Raw genomic sequence first — 20,156 nt, 5'->3', positions numbered from 1 at the left:
ACATGTATGTCTGTATAAATCCAATCAAGCTACTAGAGGTAGTATCAGTAGCATCCATTCAGGTTGTAGCGGTATTTGACAGATGAGAGAGACGGCCACTTTCCCGCGAGTGGGCGTGGTTTCAGCCCCGACAAAGGACACGCCCCCAACATTTGAGAGCAGAGAGTCCTGCTTATTTTTCAAAGATTTTGATAACTTATTTTACTTAACTTTTTTTGTATCATTCAAATTTGGCTGGGTGGTTAATAACACATTTTTCTATTGTGTGACAAACTCAGAACACATATTTTAATATCACTTTACACGGATTTGAATTGTTTGATCAAAATTATTGTTAGGGATAATTTAGTAGTCACTGGATATTGGTAGGGACACGTCCCCGAGCGTCCCTACTAAATTATATGCCCTTAGATACATTTTTTGCAAGCAACATTTTAATTGCATATTCTATATTTGTTCACATACATTTTGTCCGTCCATCAAAATTGAACAAAAGTTTATTTTTTGAATCATACACTTAAGACTTCAGGAGAAACTCTGTTGACCACCCCCCACTGACCATCGACGGCTCAACCGTGGAGAGAGTCGGCAGCACTAAATTCCTGGCGGTGCACATCTCAGAGGATCTTACCTGGACCACCAACGTCACGTCACTCAACAAGAAGGGACAACAGCGCCTCCACTTTCTCCGCTGGCTGAAAAGGGCAAGTCTCCCACCACTCATCCTCACCACTTTCTACAGGGGCACCATTGAGAGTGTGCTGACCACCTGCATCACTGTCTGGTACGGGAACTGCAGTGCTGCTGACCACAAGACCCTACAACAGACAGTGAACACTGCCGCAAAGATCATCTGTGTCCCTCTCCCCTCCATCCTGGACATTTTCCTTGCACAATGCTCCAGCAAGGCTTCCAGCATCGTGAAAGACCCCACCCACCCCTCCCACAACCTCTTCCAGCTCCTACCATCAGGTAGAAGGTACCGGAGTATCAAAGCTCGCTCTGTCAGATTGCTCTATAGCTTTTTTCCCCAGGCTGTGAGAGCTCTTAACTCCAATTTCCCTGCCCCCCCCAAACTCATTAATACAGTTGACAACTTTTCCTAAGTGCAATTCTGAGTGTGCTACACACAGGTGAATGGGCTATACAGACCAACTGTAGTCACGCACTCATCCCACTATATGCACACTAGACACTTTCTATCAACACTCCCTGCTACAAAGGGAATGTTTACTTGAGCATTGCACTACAAATCTTTTTGCACTAGGCGCTGCTTCCTACTTCCCTCTCTTTAATCTGCACAACAATTTAATGTACGTAATGTATATACAATTTTTTTTATTTGAATTTTTTTGCACAATTTCATGTACAGTATATATGTAAAGTTCTTGTACAGTCTCAGTTTGTGTATGTCTAGGCAACTAGGTATAGTAGTTATAGTATATGTATAGTCAGATGGTCTATTTTTGTCTATAGTCAGATGCTGTGTTTTTTTTATACTTGCATTGTTGTATGTTTATCTTATGTTTAACTAGTATGTAGCACCGTGGTCCTGCGAGACACGACATTTCGTTCCACTATATGTCCACTCATGTAGCAGAATGACAATAAAGCTCAACTTGAACTTGAACTAAAAAAAATCCTTAGAGAGAGGCTTTAGCCCTACTGTAAACATTAAGATTATTGTAAACACTTCTTGTGCCTTTGAGTTCATCTCAACATTCCTTTCTAATAATATTTATGTTGTGATTTAAAATAATACTGTAACATCACGTGAAGAGGAGGAGAACTGAGATCAGGTGAGGAGGGGTTACAGACAGCTTAAAGAGGACTGTTAAGTGACTACAGAGCAGTTTCATGCCACTGCTTTCTCAAACACCTTACAAAGACAGCATTTGTCAGATTTTGAAAAGGAAACATGGTCACATTATCTCTTGTTCTGCTTCTGCTTTCAGTCCAGTGGTCCTGGGCTCAGGAAGACCCTCTTCTTCCTTTCTCTGAACACCTGGACCTCGAGCACAAGGTACGACTGAAGTGGGGATTTGATGAGATCCAGGGCACCATCTTGTTCGAGCTCACGGTCAACACCAGCGGCTGGGTCGGTTTTGGCTTCAGCCCCAAAGGAGGAATGACTGGAGCCGATATCGTCATTGGAGGAGTTGGGGCCAAAGGCAGTTACTTCACGGTAAAGACTGAGACTGATAACTGTCAAAGTCACTAACAGAGAAATTACAACTAATTATGTTCTTTTGATATTTTGTTCTTTATTCTGATTCATATGCATTTCATTCAGTAGGTCTAATATGAATTTATAATAATTGGGTTTCATTGTGAGAATTTATAAGTTTGATATTTTAATCTTCAATCTGAGAGGGTGGATCAAGCAATTTTGCATTAAACTAGATATTGCATGAAATACTGTAAAACAGCCCTTACATAAGTGTGAGTGTTTTGGCCTTTTTAACCAGATATTTCCAGTTAGTTATCTGTTACATGTAAACAAATGATGTAGAGCATATCACACAAATAGGTTATGACTGAAAATATACACAATTTATGTTGTTCAGGATCGTCATGCTGGGGGCAATTCAATGCCTGTGGTTGACCAGCAACAGAACTACAAACTCCTGTCTCTGACCGAGTCTGACGGGAAAACAGTCATGAAGTTTCAGAGGTCCATCGAGGCTTGTGATGAAAACGACTTAACCATCACTGTGAGTCCTGGAGCAACATTCCCATTTATTCAGCAAGGACACATTAAATTGATCAAAAGTGACAGTAAAGACATTTATAATGTTACAAAATATTTCTATTTCAAATAAATGCTTTAACAAAAATATCAACCAATAATTGAGCATTTTTAGAGATAGTTAAGATTAAGGTTTGGATAGTTGAACAAATGTTATTCCTTGACCAACAACAAATAATGCAGGAACACTTCCTATTTGACACCTACAGTGAACAGGTTAAATAAATGTATTGTTTGTTCCTGGAACTGGTCTAATGATAAACAGAACACCTACTTATTGAATTTCGTACCCAATTTTCCACTAAATTACACCCAATGTTTGTGTGCAATCTAGAAACTGTGATGCAACTACAAAGAAAAGTAGTTACAACACCGTCAGTTTCGCTCTCCACTTTTATCGTTTTATTGTGTAGTTTGATCCAGTAAACAATATGAGTAGAGGAACCGCAACATATGTAAGCCCTTAATAGTGCTGCTGTGGGTGTCCTCTATCAGTTAGCTTTCATATTGGGAATCTGCACAATGTTAGACACAATGGGACCAGGAAGTCTGTACTGATCCTGTTTGTTAGAGACCCTCAATTGTTCTCGAAACACCTCCTTAAAAAGATGGACAGAACTAAGAAACCCTGAAAGTCTAGATCAGAACTAATTCTCAGAGTATCTCATTTTTCGATTCAGGTGTGGATCAGGTGTTTTTTTAATTCCTATAAATGATGGGCTTTTGTTTTATTGCATGATCAGACTCTCCCCATGAAGCTGATCTATGCGTACGGACAGACGGATGACATCACGTACCACAGCACCCGAAGAGGCACAAAGGAGCTGAACCTGTTGAAGTACATGCCTCGGGTCAACCCTCCAAACAGCAAATATTTCGACATGACTATGATCAATGTAAGAAGGATTTTTACTTTTTGTTTTGCTTTATTTACTTTAATGAAACGGAGAATTTCCAAATCATTCTTTAAGATTTTAATAATGTGTGATGAATCAAGAGACAAGCAATCTGTCAGTTTAAATGTAATATTTGTCCTACCAGGCTGTTAACATTTTAATGTTAATTTTGGAGAAACAACTATTTAGCACATGAAAGGCGTTCTACTTTATGCATTAAACAAATATGTTCCTGCTGACTGTGAATGTGTTTAGCAGAATGTTTGTTTTCATTCAGAACAGAAAATGTAAGAGAAACTGTCTCGCCGTATCTGGTTAGGAAAAGGTGTTTTGTTTACTGAGAAAAATATGCAGAAACATTTAGACTAGATTACAATGTTTAGATCATAGCATAGACTAGAGTTTACCTGTAAGAGTGAACCAATGGAACAGCTCACCTTAAAATGAAAATCCACTCAAAACCTGTGTAATGAAGAATCAAACTCATCTACAACTTGGCTGGCCTGAGGGCAAGTACATTTTCATTTCTGGGTGAGATTTAGCATGACATTTTATATTATCCCTGGGAATCGAACCCATGACCTTGACATAGCTAGTGCCTGTTCTACTGTTTGAGCTACAGTAATTTATATATGAATGATTTTTGCATAAATCGGTCTTACTTTTTTGGATTAATGAAAAAATGTCAACGATGATATCAGCGGTTGCTATTCATTTGTAAATGTAATTCCTCAATGATGCTCTTTGACTTAAAATACCTAATGTGGGAACTTTTACTTTACACGTTGATTATATTTACAAATCAAATCATTTCAGTTCACTGTACCAGCCAACCAAACCCACTATCACTGCAAGATCATGAAAGCCCCGACATTTGATCGAAAACAGCATATTTATCGTGTAAGTGAGTTTATGAACTTAACACACATGATCTATCCTGATCTATCAATCGTCTTCATCTCTGACTTACTTTCGTTTTGTCCAGATTGAGCCGGTGATCACAAACATTGACCTTGTGCATCATCTGCTGTTGTACCGCTGCCCTCCGAGCGTGACGGAGCCGGTTGAGGCAGAGTGTTACACATCGTTAAGAACCAACTTGTGTATGGAGACCATTGCAGTGTGGGGAGTTGGTGGAGGGGTTAGTCTCTGTTCTGCATCAGAAATCATACATTTCATTTCTTGATTGTATTAAGTGATTAATTTAAATCTTGGTTGAAATGACTGAGGATGTGTTGGTTCTCTGAGTGATCAAAAAATATTTCCAATTCATATCTTTCAGGTTTTTGAATTTCCTGAGGTGGCAGGGCTTCCAATTGGAGGAAATGTTGGGGATTTTTTCTACAGGCTTGAAGTGCATTACAACAACCCCAATAAAAGTGCAGGTCAGTCAGCACCGTGGTTTTTAGTTAGAAAACGTCACATTTAAAGTGCTTGGAATTATAAAACACTACTTTATCTTTTCTATACACAGGTCGAGTTGATAACTCGGGTCTGCGATTCTATTACACATCTGAACTCCGTCAGCATGATGCAGCTGTTTTGGGGACAGGGCTTGTAGTAGCTCCTTGGTACGCCATCCCACCCAAAGCCAAATCCTTCCTCACGTACGGCCTGTGTGACACTGCTTATATTCCAAAGGTTTGTATGTATGTTTATCTACTCACACTCTCGATCAGATTGATCAGATGACTGGATGATCTTGTATTCTGTGCTCTACAGGTTCTGGAGACGCCACATGATCTTCAGGTGTTCGCTGTGATGCTGCACACACACTTAGCTGGGCGGAAGGTGCGAGTCGGACACTTCAGGTAAACATTTTTAACCAATGACTGACCTAAAGAAAGAGTTCACCCAAAAATAAAAATCACTTGCAGTATTCACACTCATGTCATCCCAAACCTGTGGGCTTTACTTTCTTCTGTGGAAAACGAGATGTTAAGTATTCAGTATTCATATTATTTATAAAAAGATTAATAATTTCCATAGCTTACTTTACAATCAATAAAAGAAAAGAAAATGGCAATGTAATGTAAATATCACTCAAATATGGCATACAAGCAAATATGGCGCTTTGCGTGCTATGCCGGAGAAGATTAGCAGTTAATACTGATTATAGGCCTAAATTACAGGCTGTTCCTCACACAGCTATCATATGACTTGAACTACAGCACACAACTTACACCGCTATTAGACAAAAAGAGCAAACAGCTTCCCTGTACCACAACGACAACAAAAGCCTCAAAGCTCGTGCTGAGCTCATGAGACATATCAGTTTTACCTTTAATGTGATTTAAGAGTGCAATAAAATGCATTTAAGGCAAGACAAACAAATTGGCCAGATTTCCAACAACAAAATGAACACTTCAAGGAATTCACCCTCACCAAGTAACACTTGCTCAGCAGTGGATCCTCTGCAGCGAATGGGTGCCGTCAGAATGAGAGACCTAATAGCTGATAAAAACATCACAATCCACACCACTCCAGTCCAATAAAGAATGTCCTGTGAAGTGAAAAGCTGCGTGTTTGTACTAAACAAATCCTTTAATCCATCTGTTGATTCTGGCTAAAATACAAGTCCTCTATGCATAATAATGTTTTCTCCAGTGTGCAAGTCGACTCAAATGAATCAGAAGTGAGTGAAAATAGTTCTAAATAAATATGATGTGACAGGACAATGGTTGATAATGGTGATGCTAAATTTCTGCTAAATGGGTGCCGTCAGAATGAGAGTCCAAACAGCTGATAATATCATCACAATAATCCACATCACTCTCAGTGTTTGTAAGAAACAGATTTCTCAATGTTTTGATCAGTTTGGACTCTCATTCTGACGGCACCCATTCACTACAGAGGATCCATTAGTGAGCAAGTGATGTAATGCTAAATTTCTCCAAATCTGTTCCCATGAAGAAACAAACTCACTTCATTTTGGATGTCTGAGAGGGAGTCAATTTTCAGCAAATTATTTTTGTGTGACGTTATCTATTTCAGAGGGGAAAAACAGATTGATTTTCTAGCTGTGGATGAAAACTATGATTTTGAATACCAGGACGTGACAAACTTGGGCAAAACTAAGACAGTGAAGTTGGTGAGTATGAAATGATTTGAATCGTTGAACAATTTACAATACTATTCAGTTTACAGTGATTTCAAGCGCATATATATATATATATATATATATATATATATATAGTATGAAATTATATTCACTGCACAATACCATACGTCACATTTATATGTTGTCTAAAGGAGGTATAGTTTATCAGTGCATAATTTTTAGTATTATTCAGTCAAACAAAACAGTCTTTTTGGATTTTCAGGGTGACAAATTGCTGGTGGAGTGCACTTATAACACTGAAAACCGCAGCACACTCACATGGGTTAGTATTAATATAATTACTGCTCTTCATGTAGCTTAAGTCACTGCTTCTCTACATTAAAATGTCATTTTTTGTCTGCTTGCAGGGTGGGCTCTCAACTTCAGATGAGATGTGTTTGGCCTTCCTCTTCTACTATCCAGCTATGGATCTGAGCGGCTGCATGAGCTTCCCTAATGCAACTACTTTAAGATCTGAGATGGGAACGCCAGATCTAAAGTAATCTGCCTTTAAACACTAGCGCCATCTAAATGTCATCCATGAACGCATTAAGCTCTAATAATGACCATTGCTTTTATTTGATAATTGCAGTACTTGGCTCAAAATGATGTCCACAAAGACTTGGAATGACACGTCTATCAATCAATACCAACAAACACTGAAGAGAATCGACCAGCTTGTCATAATTGTGGATTCATTTGTAAGTGTCCACACCTCTACAACATACATCAATCTCTTGTATTTCTTAGTTGTTAACAATGTTTTGTATGATCTTCCAGAAAAACATGTCACGCAGCACAGGGCTGATTCCTAACCTCAGTGTCATCCCGTCTGCACCCTGCATGAGTGGTTGTGATACCAAAAATCTTGCTTTGCTATCGCTGCTCCTCTATTTGTTAGTGCAGTTTGTGCAAAAATACTACTGATGTAACCTGTTGTTCTATTCATGCCAAAGATTAAAAGTCAATCAATTTAGATTAGGAGCTCCTGGCAGCTCCACCCTCACAGGTATAAGTTTCGATAACCAAAAATCCTACAAAACAGCCTATATGTTACTGTAATTACAAATCATATCAGGGAAATGAGGGGAAAGAATATGAATAAGTGCTAAATAATTCAATGAGAGTACATTTTCTCTGATAGCCTCTTCACTGCACATCCAATGAACACATTAAAACCACTATGACAAACATTTAAACTGACACATTAAATAATAATAAAGCCAAAACAATGGTTGTTTTCCATTTTTGCTGTTGATTAATTTTTTTTTTTTTGCATTGATTAATGTATTAAAAATATCCATTAAAAACATTCAATGATTTTACCATGCATAACATGTTTTTAATGCCTGAATTCAAATGTATTATTATTTTATTGAAATGTTGCTCAGCTTTTTAGCCAAGAATTTGTAGCCGCTGGAGCAAAAAAGTGTGACAACTAGCCCCGGTCACCTCATACCATGGTAATAAATCAGAAGTAGTATGATGTAACGCTTGTTTGACAGTCACACAGGACACCCCCGATTCATTCTCTAGGTTAGTCGATATATAATGTCGCTGTGAAGAAGCAAAGGGCTCTTACTGTAAGTTACATCTATGTCGCTCCGCAGAACTTCTCGTGGGTCGAACCTCACAAACTCGCCGGACTGGCCTGTCCTTCAGAGACTCAGCATTATAAGTTCCTGGTGGAGAATGGCATCAGACACCTGGTGTGCTTGTTAGAATCCAAACCACCGAAATGCGACACGTGTCCAGAGCTCATCCTGCATCACATCAGTGGACTTCACTCCGCCGAGTCTGCCACACTAAAAAGTGTAAAGGTTCAAATTTCTTTATTAAAAAATTGTATATTACCAGCAATAATTCCCAAAAGCATGATCGTAGCTCCATTGGTTTCAATGGGTCTACGATGTACTTAAGCTTACAATGCTTTTGGGAAACGTAGTCCTGTACAATAATTAACATCTAAATGACCGAAGACTTCTATATTTTAGTAGTCGTGGCCCACTTTATTTCTTATATTGTGAGTTTGTAATAATTGACCTAGGAACTGAATTGAAAATGCAGCATGCATATACTTTTAGACAAAAGTAATTTGTACTTCCTTTTAAGAAAGAGATCGTTATATTTGTTCATTGTCTGTAAAAAAAAATAATGATTTCCGCAATAAAAGCAAAAATGTGGATAACAGGTCAATTTTATATACCACTAAATTACGAAATGCAATATAATTATAATGCATAAATTATTAGTAGCTTTTATTTTCAAATAAGAACTAAATCTGTTATCTCTATCTATATATATACACACACATTTTATCAGTTTGTGTTACAATAATATTAAGGGTCAACAAAATTTGTAGTGTTTTCATAAACTGCTGTCAGCCAGATAAAAGCTGATTTTGGTTCTTTGTGCTCCTTAGGCCGCTGCGGTTCACTGCATGCATGGTCATGGCAGGACGGGCACCTGGTGAAAACAAGAAACATCTCAGGTCTGGAAGCCATCAAAGAAATCCGACGACTTCGAAAAGGGTCCATTGAGACAAAAGAGCAGGAGAAAGCAGTGATAGAGTTTCATAAATACATTCAAAACTGTTGTCAAAAACATTAACTCCACACTAGAGGGCTGCATTGGGTTTGGGCTCCCGCGGGACCCGACGCAAATCTCGCGGGAGCGGGCGGTTTTACCTTTGCTGCGGGCGGTCAGAAAATTTGGTCAGACATCTGGAAACAATTTTCAATTGTCACGGAAAAAATGGGAAAGAATTAAACTTCGTTAGTTGCGATAAATGTGCAAAAGTGTTCGTTTAAATCTGGCACCTGCGCCGACATACCTGCACAGTTCTCTCTGGTCAAAGCAAGCTCTATTAAGGAGTAGCTAAGCAATGTAAGGTACAGTGATCACATTTAAGTAGGCTACTTTATTTTTTTTTTAATAGGCCTATTTATTTAGGCTATTTCCTTTTTGCAATAGCCTGTTAAGCAAGCTATTTTGAATGTGAAATCTGTGAGATTTCTTGAGGCATTCTATTTATTTCGTTTTGTATTTAATTTAAATTAGGCCTATATCTAGCCTATTTTCTAAGTTCTGTGTGTTTATTTATTTAATAAGTTAAAGTTATTTCATATTTGGCTTATTTAGCCTACTTACAGGTAAACTGTCGGTTAGGAGTTAAATTGTTTGTTAATCGTTTAATTAATCGTTTGTTGCATGTGTGTATCATGCAGTAGCCTCTACGTTTTAAAACGGAGGTGCCCATATTTTTGTTTTAACGGTTAATATTTTATAAAGGTAATAAAAAATACTCAAATGTTTTTTGTCACGTGTGGTGCTTTGGTTTAGCATTACTTCATCTTATTTAAACGCAATCATGTTTAAAGCCTGTTATTCTGGATGTTAACCTATTTAGTTTGAGTATTTCTGAACATTTTTCACAAGCTCTGAGAGAAAGTCCGCGGGAGTGGACACAAACATTGCGGGAGCGGGCGGGTGCGGGTTTAAGAAAACAGTCCCGCGCAGGGCTCTACTCCACACCTACAATTCCGTCTGTTGCATGTTTGTACACAAACAAACAAAAACACACACGATTTCACACACGTTTTCATTTTCTAAATTAAAATCTATTGTGATTTTTGCAGGTCAAAGCAGAGGCTTGTCTGGCATAACTGTCTTGTAAAGGAATAAAGTCATTAAAAAGATGAAATAATTTTGTCAGCATAATCTTATATTCTTTCTCGAAAAGAAGTGAAGCAAAACAAAATATGATAATCCCTACAAAATAGATTTGCTTTTTTCATTTTAAACTAATTACACACACACACCCATATATATCCTATACACACAGTTTAGTTATTTAAAATAATATATTTCTCAGATATAACCTCAATAAACCTTAAATATTGTATTAGCATAATCAAAAAACAAAGTGTGATGTTATACTTACAAATACATTTATTCTCACTTAGTATTTGTAAAATCCATATTTATTTATGATTTACAAAAGCCTATTTAACAACCATTAAAATGAATCAAATGAATTCGTATTTAACCTATAGAATGAAACACGACTGTGTGTGTATGCGTCAGTTTATGTTTCTCAAAGTGGCAAAAAAGGTAGGATAGACATTACCCTTATGCATCATTTGATTTACAAAGTCTGTGTTCTCTGGAAAATTATTTACACAGGCGCCAACAGGTCTAGACTATGAATGAAAAGACGCAGGTGCTTCAAACTGAAGAGACACAACCAGATCCTCCATTTAAATCAACATCTGCAATACTGTGGGCTGAAGCCGTTTAATGCACAACCAAACGGTGGATAGTGCTTGCTGTGTTGAAATCTCACGTTTGTCACTCATCCATCAAAATTAACCTGCAGATTCTAACAAACAAATCTGTCACTATGTCAATAAGGTTCAAATAAATACCTGCTAATCAAAAGGCTTCTGCATCTCATTTCCACAAAAGCTCTTTATTCAAACCATCTCTTTTTATTAACATTATACTACCATCAAACTTTGCTTCGCCAACAACAGCTGGCTACTGCGTCACATCGCCCGGTGCATTTAAACACAAAAACTCCTAAACATTTTATAAAAGTGGTAAACCTCAGCGCTCATACGGAATGACAGACTTGCAGATGGTGCATTAAAATAATCAAGAAAAACGACTACATTCTCAAAGGAAATTCACAAATGGTGCTCGTTTTCCGAGCAAAAACATTTGAATGCAGACACGAGATTGGCGGAAAGGTGCCTGTGTATCCATGAACGCGGAAGAACCAGCTGGAAAAATAAAATAATAAACAGTGCAACAAAAACCATGAGCCTCCTATATAAGTTTCGTTCACGCGCTACTGTTGAGCTGTTCGATAATATTCGGGGACCAATGCGGACCCCTATTCTGTACTGAGAGCTGTTTACATTGGTCTATTATATCGGCACTTACTTTCAAGAGAAAAAAAAAATAGTGGAAAGATGTAGAAAGAGAATAAAATAACATCATAAAATATCCCACATTACTGCCTATTAAAAAGAAAAGAAAATGAGCAAAAATGCGTCATTTTCTGAATAACATTTCACAAACAAAAATATACCCCCTTCATGTCATTTCAGTTTTCTTATTAATATAATTAAAACAATTTTACAGTGCTTTATTATAATATATCTTTCAAAGGAATATTGTCTCTTATTGCAGCTAATCGTCCAGTTATTCAATGAAACCAAAAAAGAACGTTTGGAAGCCGCAGCTGGATGTTTTGTGGGTTTTTTCTTCAGGGATGGGTCACATATTGGCAATTAGTCCTGTTAGGGCTCTTCGCTACTGCTTTATGTTCAGTTCGTTCTCCAGTTCCATGAGCTTCCGGGACGCTTTCACTTTATCCGACACGTCCTTTCCCTGTGAGAAGAGTCTCTGGCGCTCCTTAAATGTCAGGTTTTCTGGAGCTCCTCCTATTGTGTTCTCCTGATCGGGGCTGCTGCAATTAAAAGCAATCATTTGTTAGTAATGCGGTGTTTAAGAAATAATTAACCTGAAAAATGAAAACGGAATCATTTACTCATCCATATATCATTCCAAACCATATTTTAATGGAATACAAAAGGATAGAAAACTTCTCAAATTTCATCCATTTCTGCATTTAAACATGGCACATGCCAGATATTATGGTATGAAATTATGTGATGTTACATTTTTTTTTTGGCAGCGGCTATTTGCACAGTGTAAATAGCGATGGATTCTATTTACACTAAGTATTTTTTAACGATATGCTATTTACACTAAGTGCAAATAGCTATAGATTCTATTTACACCATGTTAAAATAGCAATATTTGCTGCTATTTACACTACTTATTGCAAATAGTGGCAATTATCTGCACCTCAGTATTGTAGTACATTATAATACAGTACGCAATAATAATGTACTGAGTGTAAATTATAATTTTAATTCAAATTTATTAAATGGATGCCACTTTATTGGGACAATAAAGCCCTCCCTACACCTACCCTAACCCTACCCGATACTTTATTTTCAACTTTATGATTATTTCCTTATTTTTTATTGAAAATAAATATCTATATGAGATTTGAAAAGGGAGAAAAAAATGTTTGGCAAAAGATGGGCTCGAACTCGGGTCGCTCGTGTCAAAAAGCATGCGCCTTCCCATCTACGCCACTGAAACTGATATCGAAATAGCTTCTTTTTTTAATGTCGACTAACCCAATCACACGTTAGTGGGCGGAGTTAGTGTAAATAGCCTTTGCCAACAAGATGGGCTATTTGCACTTAGTTGCACTTTTTTTTACAAAATCTGGCATAGAATTGAATAAAATGCAGACTTGACCACCAAATAATTTTCCTTGCACAAAGTTATTATATACCATCAGAAGACTTGAAATATAGCGCAAATAATCAAAATTGTCTACTTCTATGATATTTTTAAAGGTGTTTCTTTTCTATTTTTGAAGCTTGACTGTCCCAGTCCCCATTATATAAAAAGGATCTTCTGCTAAATATCATTTTTTGTGTTCCTCAGTTAAAAAGTCAACTTTTGTACAGGTTTGGAACAACATTAAGGTCAGTAAATGATGACTGAAGTTTAATTTGAGCGAACTATCCCTTTACCTTTGTCTACAAATGTGTAAACGTAATTTAAAGCACTGATAAATGTCCTAAGTAGACTGGTTCTTCTATATGTTTGGGTGGTGGTTCTACCACACCCAAAGCTGTGAGCTCAGAGTTTGATGAAGGGATAATGATGTTTGTGGAGGCGTACTCAAAAACACCATAGCTTACGGTCCAACCCAAGCATGACATCTTTAGTTTATATGTATCATATAAGCACTAATGTTTTGGGTTTCAAAACACATTCCAGGTGCATGAGTGCATTCCTCACCCTTTTGTCCACTTCTCTCGCGGGTCCTTGTAAATCTCTCCTGATCCTAGTCCTGCTGTGTTTCCAGTGTATGAATTAAATCCTGTTTTAATTTTGTCAAATGTAAGAACAACGTGAATTTCACAAGAAACATCAACAATGTCATTTCAAGAGCGATTAGCAAGATAATTGCAAAAGCTGCTGGGCTCATTATGGTGAACTGCATGTATATACATATTAAATAATACATTTAAAATATGATATTATAATATTAAATAAAATTAAATTCAAAGATATATATAGCATGCTTATTTGAAAAAGTTTAAGTAATATTTTATTTCAGATTTATTTACAAATTAATTTCAATTTGATTATCAATAGTTTTAGTTATTAATGTTAATACCACATATACACTTTACATTTCTATATAAATATGCAGTACATCATTTTTGTTGACTTATCCCCATAGCATAGACATAATCTGTTCAACCACACCATTGGCCCAGCAACTTCTGTTTTCAGCAGGACTCCACAGACCAGAAGCTGAACAGCGAGAAGAAAGCTGGTTTAGTTAGTGTTAAAGCATTCCAAAGCACACCTGACACGAGGTCTGTGGATCACAGGTCAAAGGTGGAGGTCAAGCACCAGCTGCTTCTAAACTTGTCTCGTGTTGAGGAGCGTCTAAAAGAGAGACGCTCCCCAACTCCACACAGCCGGCGCGTACAAAGACCTCCACCGCTGACCTATCGTAGGCATCGTCTGTGAGGCTCACGTGTCCTTGTGTCTGTCAGGGCGAAGGGACGGTCCGCACTGAACCAGAGAACGGCAGTTTGATTCTAACCAATGGGGTGCAAGAGCACCGCCGCAATCCAAATGCATGTGAGCGGTTTCATTGATTGATTGATAATGGAATGAGTTTGGGCCGGAGGGAGAAAGACACAAACACATTGACTTGTGAACCAAAAAAAAAAAACCTCCACTAGTGACGACCAAGTACTCCAAGAGCAAAACAGGGCAGCTGGTGGTTTAGAAAGAAAGAAAACACTCAACTAGAGGCAAAAGTTTTTGTTTCTGTGGCCAAATGTGTTTCATACAGTGGTTTTGAATATAATACAAAATACGAAGCAATGGTCTAAATTTGTTTGTATGTTTGAATCAAGCTGTTCAGTTTGTATTCATAAAACCTGGATTCCCTCAGAAACATTTAAGGGTTTTTAATGGTGTTTTTTTTTTCTGAGTAAACTAAGATCCATGTATGCCATTTTAGGTATGATTGTGTATAAATGTTGTAAATAAAATAAAGTAAAAAAATAAATAAAGATTTTTTTTAAGTATTGTTGACCAAACACCTTGTTTTACTTATAAATTAAAAAATGCTTTCTAAAAAACCATTAAAAATTCCCATGGGAACTCATGGCACTCATAGCCTACAAACTAATGCCATGACTGAACAGCTCTCTAAAGCCAAAAATGTATTTATTTATTTTTTTATTTAACTGTTTTTAAAATTTAACAATAAAGCAGAAAATGAACATTAAAGACTAAAAGTCCTCAGCTTGTGATCCTTTTTGCTCAGAGACTTGGTGGTTCCAGCAGGTCGATGCACCTTCTCAGAGAAGGTGATGGGAGGGGCTGTGGAATCCCATGATTCCATGCAGCCCAATGTGAGAGGAAGCAGGCGAGGGTGGGTGGAGCCAAGCAAATGATGATGCCAAACACACATAAAAGACAAACCAAAGAGCAAGACAGCAGACAGACAGAAGATAAGAGTGAGAACTACAACACAGCTGAAACCAAGCAAAATCAATATTGTTAATGCTAAAGCTCTGTTCCACAACCTAGTGAACGCCTTTTTTGACAAACTCAAAAGTGACTAGTTTGAGGCGCTACATAGGCAGCAACTCAAAGATAGCATGCTATTCTAACAGCGTGATCAATTCATATCATACATAATTGATCTAAAATAAAATTCTGTAATTAACATTAACATAATAAATATAACAATAATAAATATATTTGTCAGTAATTAGTGAAATATTCATATTAACATTTATTACTATTATTCATATATATTTTTTAATTCTTATTAACATTTATCTAGACTTGTCCACCATCTTGGATTACATTCTATACTAGTCAAAGAGATGTTGCCTTACAACAGTTCCCTAAGTAGGCAGCTTACTAGGTTTTGGAACCAAGTCTAAATGTAAAGAAAAAAGCAAATGGTGTGTATGAAATATCTACAGTGCACTAGACTGGTGGCAACACAGCAGTAGTGTATTGCTGAGAGGCTGTTAGATTGAACTGGGTTTGGGTCCATGAGAGGCTTCAGCAGTGTTGCAGACAGGAATGACGATGTTGATTTGGTAAGAGACGTATTAAGCAAAGCAGCAGCGATTGCAGCAGTTGATTCATGGCTTAAAAGGCTACAGTCAGTCTGAGCATGGAGGAATGCCGTGCTTTTAATTGGTTGATTAATGCAAAGTTAGTTCCTCGGTAAGCGTAAATGCAGTTTTCATCACAACAGGCCCCAATGACATTAAGTGAGGGAAGCTTTGTGCAGATTACATGCAAGGTCAGATACACTGGGCATCTTTGTGAAACAGGGTTGAACTGCTTTTTTTGCACATGACTGTTTAAAAGTTTGACATCTGATATGTTGCATAAGTTACTTTAAAAGTACAGACAAATCGCAAATTCTTAAAAAAAAAAAAAAATTAAATTGAAAGTCTGAAAAAGTTAAATTAGGACTCAGTAGCTAAATTTTTCCTCAGTAATAAACTTAAGAAAATAGCTTGGTCATTAAAATAAAAAAAAGAATATAAAGTATTTATTTAAATAGCATTCATATATATTTATTCATGTTCATATTAAAATACATTAACTATAAAATAATAATTAAATTATAATAATTTTTGCCTATTTTTTTGTACAATCTTCTTCTAAAACTATTTTTTTCACACAGTTTTGACTTGCACTGATGTAAAATTAACACTTAAGGGAGGCAAAACATTTCAGAGAGACTGTCTACTCTGCACCAAGATTTCTAATGTCCCTGTGCTGCACAACAAATTCAGATGGCTTTTAAACAGTCAAGCACAAAAAAGTGCCTCATCCGACAGATCTTTTCCCCTTTGCCAAGTGTAAACAGGACTGAGGAGAGGTGCAGTGTTGAAGCCACCACTGCAAGTAACAAGAAGCCAGTGTCTCTTTCCCTGAGCTGATAATGGACGGGCAGGCATCTAGCTGCTGATGCCCGGCCTACCCCAAAGCAGATCACACACACATGAAACGGCTGGGAACACCAACAGTACTTGGACTGATTTCGGACCGCACAGCGAATCACGAGGTCTACTGACTGCTTGTACGGCACGCTAGGATGATTCGAGGAAGAGGAATCGGGGAGAATAGGTGATCGGAAAACGAACAAAAATCTAATTACTATTTAAAAGGAATTTTCAAGGTTCAATACAAGTTAAGCTCAATCGAAAGCAATTGTTGCATAAAATGAGTTTGATACCTTTAAAAATAAAAATAGTAATATATTGCATTTAAATTAAGGTTAAAATGTTGTTCTTATGGATCAAGGCAACAGTCTGGCAAACTACTTCCTGAACTCAATGTAAATAAGGAAGTTATGTCACTTTCCTGATATTCTTACATAAACATTTAGCAAAAAAGTACTGTAGTTGATAGGGCTTTTTACAGCAGTTATGTCACCATGACAAAGTTTGGATTTAATTTTACCCAGACAAGGTCAGCAAGTGATTGTTTCACACAAGCCTTAAAAAAGCCATAAAAAAGTGTGTTTTCTTTTAACATGTACACAGTAACGTTCAAAAGTTTGGGGCCGTTAAGGTTTTTATTTAAAGTTTTTGAAAAAAGTCTCTGATATTCACCAAGGCTGTATTTATTTGATTAAAACTACAGCAAAAACGGTAATACTGTAAAATATTATTCAAATTTAAAATAAACGTTTTCTGTTTGAATATATTTTAAAATTAAATTTATTCCTGGGATGGCAAAGCTCAATTTTCAGAAATCCTTCAGAAATCATTCTAATATGCCAATTTTGCGCTGAATAAATATTTTTGATGATCAATGTTGACAACAGTTGTGCTGCTTAATATTTTTGTGGAAACAGCAATACATTTTCAGGATTATTGAACAGCATTTATTTGAAATAGAAAACTTTTGTGACATGATATGGGTCTTTTTTTTGTCATTTTTGATCAATTGAATGCATCCTTGCTGAATAAAATTATATATATTTTTTATTTATTCAAAAATCAGAAAAGTATTTTTTTTCTTTTTTAAAAATCCTTACTGAGCCCAAACTTTTTAAACAGTAGTCAATATTGTCTGTTAACTGAGAAACTGCAGTCAGTTGAGCTCAACCTGAACCGAGAAGATTTCCTGTAAAAAGGAAGGAAAAAATGAGAAACAAAATAAATAAATGATAGAAACCAGGACGGCTGATTGGCTTTGATACTAAGAAATTTTACAGATAGAAAGGTAGAGGGAATGTGGAAAACGGAGAGCGCTGAGTCTCCACTGGAAAACAGGAAAAGGAACAAACGAACACCAAAAAAAAAAACATGAAAACGAATGAACCAATAACAAATGGAGGATGAACGGGCTGAGGTGGAGCCCTTTTCTCTCCTCAGCGTCTCTACCTTTCGAGTTGGCCGATGGGATGAAGCTGGGTTTGGCGGGAGGGAGAGGGGGTTGCCCTGTCTTGGGAGCAGTACTGTTGGCATTGGCCGCGGCGGGCAGCTGGAATGAGTTGGACAGAAAGATGCCATCTGAGACAGGACGGGGCTTGCGCGCGGTTGGCGGCGGCTGGGGCTTTGGGGCGGGCGGAAGGTCACCGTAGGACTTCCGGGTGGCCGAGAGCTTAACCTGACCTGTTAGGCCTGCGTCCTCCTCATCCTCATCCTCCTCCTCGTCATTGTATGAGACAAACTTGGCAGTGTATACGGTGTCGGGGGAGGCGACCTGGGTTTTGAGGTAGGAGGTGTTTCTCTGAGGCGGGGGCGGAGGGGCGCTGTTGTTGTTAGTGGCGGGGGTGCTTGCAGGAGAAGGGGGCTGGTAGTCCCAGGGAAGCGGGGGTCTGTACAGACCAGGCTCGTCTGGCGTCAGCAGCTTGCGCTCGGCTTCCTCGTGCTGCCGGCGCCGCTCTGCCTCCAGGCGGGTGTAGTACACTTCCTCCTGTCTCCTCTGAAGGCGGGAACATGGGAAGAGCTGGTTAGAGCTGCCTAGGCTAGCCTGCGCCGCTGCGAGGCCTGGGTAATAGCTAACGGTGCTCTGGCTAATGGATGCACCAATGTAGTAAAGCTACATTGTAGTAGAAGAAATGTGTTTGCTGATATGATGTAATGTTCTTCTGAGTGAATCGAGTAGCTAAAACTGACTCCTGTATGTTGGGAAAAGTAAGCCATTTTTTGGGGTTTTGGCTATACTGCAAGCAAGCAACATCGCAAACGTAAATAAATAACGCTGTCTATACTGCTGTGCCGCTTGTAGCATAGAGAGCTTTGTTGACTTTAACGTGAGTAGATTTGTAATTGCAAATCATTGTAGCAACCAATAATTTTGTTTTTACATTCCATTCAAGGGTGGTTTTACCTGAATGAGTCAATAACAGAAAAAGGCCTGTGCAAAAGTTAAAATTTCAATGCATTCACATTTTTAAAAAGAAGCGCAAGAAATCTAAAGTTTTAATCAAAAAGTAATATTTACAAAACAATTCAAATAACTGCATTGTTTAATTGATCATTTTAACTGTATGAAAGCGATCTAGTTTAGTTGCATTGTGCCGCTTGCTTGCAGTACAGACACAGAGTAAGACTTGCCTTCGACTGTAAGCACACCAGATGGTGCTAAAGAGGAACAAGTCACTACAGTTGACAAATATGCTTGGTTCTAACTGGAATGGAAAGACTGGAGCGTATGTTACTGTTACAAGCTACAGCTGAAGGTCTGGTTGGCATTTGGTGGTTTAGCTTTGGAGAAAAACACCCAGTGGCTGGCTGCTCTGGTCTCTGTGCATGGATCCCCTGGGTTAGTATGCGGTGGTGGGAATGTCTCTTATGAGAGCACGTGGAGGCAAAACACACATGAGCTAGTTCAATCTGGGACGGCCTCCACGAAAACCAAGGCAGGCCCATTTCCAACAGCACTTCCAAGCAATGTTGTATGGAATGGCAATGGTCTCCCAACAAAATGCTGGAGTGTTGTGTAAAGATATGACATGTGACTCTCATGCGTTTCTTTGAAGGGGATGGGGATACATCACAAACACAAGAGAGATGATGTTGTAAAGACATGCAGTTGGACATCACAACTGGGCTCTAAAATTACCAGTGGTCTGAAAATGACAGACACAAATAAAACTGGATGGTCACATAGTGGGACAATGTTTAGGTCACATTTTAGATGTATGAATGTAAATTCAGACCACTGGTAAACCGATGACCCGCTGAGGCATTCCAAAAGTGTAACACATTGGCATCAAACAAACTTAATTTAGCCTCTG

General features: G+C 37.9%; 2 protein-coding genes and 1 pseudogene across 10 annotated transcripts in view; 2 read left to right on the top strand and 1 right to left on the bottom strand.

Annotated features, from left to right (window-relative positions):
• Positions 1-1,918: 1,918 nt before the first annotated feature.
• Positions 1,919-8,075, top strand: LOC306880393 (DBH-like monooxygenase protein 2 homolog; the record flags this gene model as incomplete). Its single annotated transcript, XM_079433883.1, has 13 exons — positions 1,919-2,185; positions 2,568-2,714; positions 3,493-3,645; positions 4,462-4,545; positions 4,631-4,786; positions 4,928-5,030; positions 5,120-5,286; positions 5,368-5,456; positions 6,640-6,736; positions 6,969-7,028; positions 7,114-7,244; positions 7,338-7,446; positions 7,526-8,075. 13 exons carry the CDS (start codon positions 1,919-1,921, stop codon positions 7,670-7,672), a joined length of 1,710 nt encoding a protein of 569 aa, XP_079290009.1. The 3' UTR covers positions 7,673-8,075.
• LOC306880392 (dual specificity protein phosphatase 23-like) lies at positions 7,866-10,410 on the top strand (annotated as a pseudogene). Its single transcript has 4 exons — positions 7,866-7,871; positions 8,356-8,559; positions 9,168-9,307; positions 10,384-10,410. The product of its transcript is annotated as a dual specificity protein phosphatase 23-like (transcript).
• A 269-nt stretch (positions 10,411-10,679) lies between these two features.
• Positions 10,680-20,156, bottom strand: part of LOC306880447 (afadin-like) — a 118,670-nt gene continuing 109,193 nt past the window's right edge. For 4 of the 8 annotated variants that reach the window (XM_079433951.1, XM_079433950.1, XM_079433953.1 and 1 more), the window contains 3 exons: positions 18,295-18,838; positions 13,640-13,721; positions 10,680-12,221 (listed from right to left, as the gene is read on the bottom strand). In XM_079433951.1, coding sequence (XP_079290077.1) covers positions 12,065-12,221; positions 13,640-13,721; positions 18,295-18,838 — 783 coding nt within the window. In that variant the 3' untranslated portion in view covers positions 10,680-12,064. The remainder of the gene's footprint in view (positions 12,222-13,639; positions 13,722-18,294; positions 18,839-20,156) is intronic. The other 4 variants (XM_079433952.1, XM_079433957.1, XM_079433955.1 and 1 more) reach the window with 3 other exon arrangements.

This window comes from Barbus barbus (genome assembly GCF_936440315.1).
Source record: "Barbus barbus genome assembly, chromosome: 14".
Taxonomy (NCBI): Eukaryota; Metazoa; Chordata; class Actinopteri; order Cypriniformes; family Cyprinidae; genus Barbus; species Barbus barbus.
This window is presented reverse-complemented; position numbering and strand designations above follow the sequence as displayed.